Source organism: Chelon labrosus (assembly GCF_963514085.1).
Source record: "Chelon labrosus genome assembly, chromosome: 2".
NCBI lineage: Eukaryota > Metazoa > Chordata > Actinopteri > Mugiliformes > Mugilidae > Chelon > Chelon labrosus.
The window spans coordinates 3,706,446-3,710,388 of record NC_140338.1 but is presented as its reverse complement, the minus strand read 5'-3'; the positions used below and the strand labels follow the sequence as shown (position 1 = coordinate 3,710,388).

Sequence of the window (3,943 nt, the reverse complement as noted above, 5' to 3'; positions counted from 1 at the left end):
TCTGGTGCTGAGGTCACATTTCTGTTGCACATGAAAAAATGAACTAATCACATATTATATTATTAACTAAGCATAGTAATAAGGTTGTCAATAGTAATAAAAGTTAAAGCAAAATGTGCATAATACATATTGCTATAATATTATTAGTTTAAAAATAATCATACACTTGTTAATTTCCATAATAATATGGAATATAGTATAATACAGTTAGTAAAGGTAAAGTATGGTTGATAATTCGAAGCTTTATAAAGTCGGATGTCTAATGTCATGTAATATAATGTCATGTAATAGGTGGCGAGGTTGTACCTTTAAACGGTGTTGCCAACTTCTATTCAAGCCCACGAAGAAGAAGTGACGCAGCTCACGTCTTGGCTGATCCTCTCTCCTGATTGGCTGACGGGCCTTCGGTCTCCAGACGGACTCTCTTGGTAAACAAAGCTGATCCGCCGGTCTGTTAATCGACCACCGAGCGCTTGTTTTAGTGGGAATCATGAGCAGAAACACGTCCGTGTAGCCGCGCACTTACCGGAGACGGAGGTAATAATCACCGAGCGGCTGCACCGGGGCTCTGAAATCATCCCGTAAAAAAGCAGCGGAGCTCTACTTCGGTAGCTAGCTAGCTAACTAGCATAAACATGCTAAAGTTCAAATGACATTTCCGGGCTTGACTTTTATTTTAGCCTTGTTTTATGTTTTGACTGTCAACTCGTCTCGCTGCCAAACAGTTTTAAGCTCCTTGAATCCGGTCGATGTCACGTTCAGCGAAGCAACCGGAGAGACGGTGTGACTAAGCTCGGCTAACGTTAGCATCAGTAAAAACTCCACAGATTTCCCATGGAGTTCGGTTCAGAGTGTGATTGTGCAGCCGTGTCTCTCCAGACTCCAGCCCGGGCCTGGGAGCTGCCATGAGCCGGCCTCAGCTTTGACCGGAAGATAATGGCTGCAGAGCTGTTTCCCACGAAGAAGCTGGTCCCCTCCGCCTCCGTCCAGCAGTACCAGAACCAGAACCAGAACCTGACCAACAACAACACGCAGGGCTGCTGCAACTGGCAGGGCCTGTACCCCACCATCCGAGAGAGGTGAGTCTCAGTTCTTACACCCGGGACTCTGGACGCTGAGCTGACTGACTGACTGACCGACTGAGGCTGTCTGTGACTTCTCCGCAGGAATTCAGTCATGTTCAACAATGAGATGATGGCAGACGTTCACTTTGTGGTCGGGCCTCCGGGTGGGACGCAGCGGGTCCCGGGACACAAGGTAAACCTCCACGACAGCGCCGCCAAGAGAGATGTGTTCACGGGAATCAAGTTTAGTTCATTAAAGTCTGTTTTGCTAAGAAGTTCTGAACTAGTTTCTCAGTTTACAGCTTTTTAACAGCTCACAGAAATCAGAGAGTCGTCGGCGTAGAGACGAACGTCTGCAGTCAAGGTGGAATAGTTTATTAGTTTCTGATTCGTTATCGTTGGGAAGGAAGGAGAGAGGGATGGAAGGAAGGATAGAAGTTGGTAGGACAGAAGAAAGGAAGGAAGGAAAGGGCTGAAGTCAAGGTTAAAAAGTTTATTTTTTCAGCGACAGTAAAAGTTTTCTACATAAACACGTGACTGTTTTAAGGATCAAATGTCAAATCGTTTGAGGTTTGATCCTCGTCTCTAAACGTCGTCCCTTTTGTCTCTGGTCTCCGTCAGTACGTTCTGGCCGTCGGCAGCTCCGTGTTCCACGCCATGTTCTACGGAGAACTGGCCGAGGATCAGGACGAGATCCGGATCCCCGACGTGGAGCCTCCGTCCTTCCTGGCCATGTTGAAGTACGTCGGTTCAGTTCCCACCCTGAAAGACAGACGTCTCAGTAACATCTGATCACACCTGTCCCATGTTTTAGTACATGTGTTCACACCTGTCTGTCTGTAAATAAGCAGCGCCATCATGTGGTCAGTCTGCCTACCGCTGGATCAGAACCACTGTTGTTGACTTGGAGACATGATCCAGATTTTGTTGAAAACCGCCGTGAAGGATATTCTTATCGGTGTGAAACCTTTTCGCTGCTTTCTCTCCACTCCAGGTACATCTACTGTGACGAGATCGACCTCTGCGCCGACACGGTGCTCGCCACCCTCTACGCCGCCAAGAAGTACATCGTGCCCCACCTGGCTCGGGCCTGCGTCAACTTCCTGGAGACCAGCCTGAGCGCCAAGAACGCCTGCGTGCTGCTGTCTCAGAGCTGCCTGTTCGAGGAGCCCGACCTGACGCAGCGCTGCTGGGAGGTGATCGACGCCCAGGCCGAGCTGGCGCTGCGCTCCGAGGGCTTCTGCGACATCGACACCCAGACGCTGGAGAGCATCCTGCGGCGGGAGACGCTCAACGCCAAGGAGATGGTGGTGTTTGAGGCGGCGCTGAGCTGGGCCGAGGCCGAGTGCCAGAGACGAGACTTGTCGCCGACCATCGAGAACAAGCGGCTGGTCCTGGGGAAGGCCATCTACCTGATCCGGATCCCCGCCATGGCACTGGAGGACTTTGCCAACGGAGCGGCGCAGTCCGGCGTCCTCACGCTCAATGAGACCAACGACATCTTCCTGTGGTACACCGCCGCCAAGAAGCCCGAGCTCTTGTTCTGTACCAAACCTCGTAAAGGCCTGGCTCCGCAGCGCTGCCACCGCTTCCAGTCTTGCGCCTACAGGAGCAACCAGTGGCGGTACCGAGGCCGCTGCGACAGCATCCAGTTCGCCGTGGACAAGCGCGTCTTCATCGCCGGCTTCGGCCTGTACGGCTCCAGCTGCGGCTCGGCCGAGTACAGCGCCAAGATCGAGCTGAAGCGCCCGGGCGTGCCGATGGCCCAGAGGATCATCAAATACTTCTCAGACGGCTCCAGCAGCACCTTCCCCGTCTGGTTCGAGTACCCGGTGCAGATCGAGCCCGACACCTTCTACACGGCCAGCGTGGTGCTGGACGGCAACGAGCTCAGCTACTTCGGCCAGGAGGGCATGACGGAGGTGCAGTGCGGCAAAGTCACCTTCCAGTTCCAGTGCTCGTCAGACAGCACCAACGGCACCGGCGTCCAGGGAGGACAGATCCCTGAGCTCATCTTCTACGCCTGAGGAGGACGCCGGCGAGTCGAAGAGTTCCTCCAGCAGCTCTGGACGTCAACAAACACGTTACTGTCAAAAAAACAAGACGTTTATTCTGCGACGCTTTGATCCACTAATGTAGAGTATCACCACAATCTGTCTTTAACACTAAAAGATGAAACGAATATGAAGAAAACAGCCATAACACTCCATAAATGTGCAGACTGTAACTGTAAATAACCATCAGAAGGTTCCCGGGAATCTTCAGGTTTTTAAGGTTTGTCTGAAAATCAATCTGTAAATGAAATGTTCCAGACTGTGAACAAACACCGGCTGTAACTCCCTGGATCCACTTCCTGTTTACGTCTTTTTATTGGAACTGAGAAATTATCACTGCCACATCTCTGAAGGCTCCTCAGGAACCGGAGCAGGTTTCAGTTCGTTGCCTTAAAGAAAACGTTGGTGTGTGAATCATTCCTGTCGTTACTGAAGGACTCTTAAGAAGTTATGAAGCACTAAAGTTTTAATATTTTACCTGTCCAGCTCAGAGCTGAAAATACATTCCTGTTTTATTATTTTATTTTTTTGTGTGTGTTGTTCTTTAAAATCCTCCTGTGCTTTTATTTTGAAATAGTAAACAGTGTCATGTTTATCCTTCACAGTTTCCTTCATGTCAAATATTCCAGTGACACTCTTCTTCTTCTTCTAATGTTTAAAAATGGAGGACAAACTGTTTTATACCCGATTCTACAGAAAACGTCTATTTTTTTTTTTTTTTTTGTTCCTGTTTGTTTCCATGCAGAATGTGCAGTGAGTCAGTGGCCTTATCAGTGTCGTCGCCATTGTTGTGACAAGTTTGGAAATAAAAGATTCAGTGTATTA

At 49.5% G+C, this 3,943-nt stretch overlaps 2 protein-coding genes across 3 annotated transcripts in view; both read left to right on the top strand.

Annotated features, from left to right (window-relative positions):
- The window catches only part of LOC311501147 (E3 ubiquitin-protein ligase TRIM21-like), a 233,948-nt gene that overhangs the window by 120,125 nt on the left and 109,880 nt on the right, over positions 1-3,943 (top strand). The window lies entirely within an intron of this gene.
- Positions 272-3,940, top strand: LOC311501193 (BTB/POZ domain-containing protein 3-like). Of its 2 annotated transcripts, none has more exons than XM_084562891.1 (5): positions 272-537; positions 880-1,079; positions 1,167-1,257; positions 1,686-1,804; positions 2,059-3,940. In XM_084562891.1, the coding sequence occupies exons 2-5, from the start codon at positions 937-939 to the stop codon at positions 3,089-3,091; spliced, it is 1,386 nt and encodes a 461-aa protein (XP_084419017.1). In that variant the 5' UTR covers positions 272-537; positions 880-936; the 3' UTR covers positions 3,092-3,940. The 2 variants fall into 2 exon arrangements, with proteins under 2 accessions (XP_084419017.1, XP_084419018.1); XM_084562892.1 differs by lacking the exon at positions 272-537 and adding an exon at positions 554-781.

What these genes read in the sequence shown, in the direction of transcription:
- LOC311501193 (XM_084562891.1), top strand. Translation starts at nt 937, where the DNA reads ATGGCTGCAGAGCTGTTTCCCACGAAGAAGCTGGTCCCCTCCGCCTCC. An exon ending in TACCCCACCATCCGAGAGAG is followed by an intron (nt 1,080 to 1,166) that starts GTGAGTCTCAGT and finishes ACTTCTCCGCAG; the next exon opens with GAATTCAGTCATGTTCAACA. An exon ending in AGCGGGTCCCGGGACACAAG is followed by an intron (nt 1,258 to 1,685) that starts GTAAACCTCCAC and finishes GGTCTCCGTCAG; the next exon opens with TACGTTCTGGCCGTCGGCAG.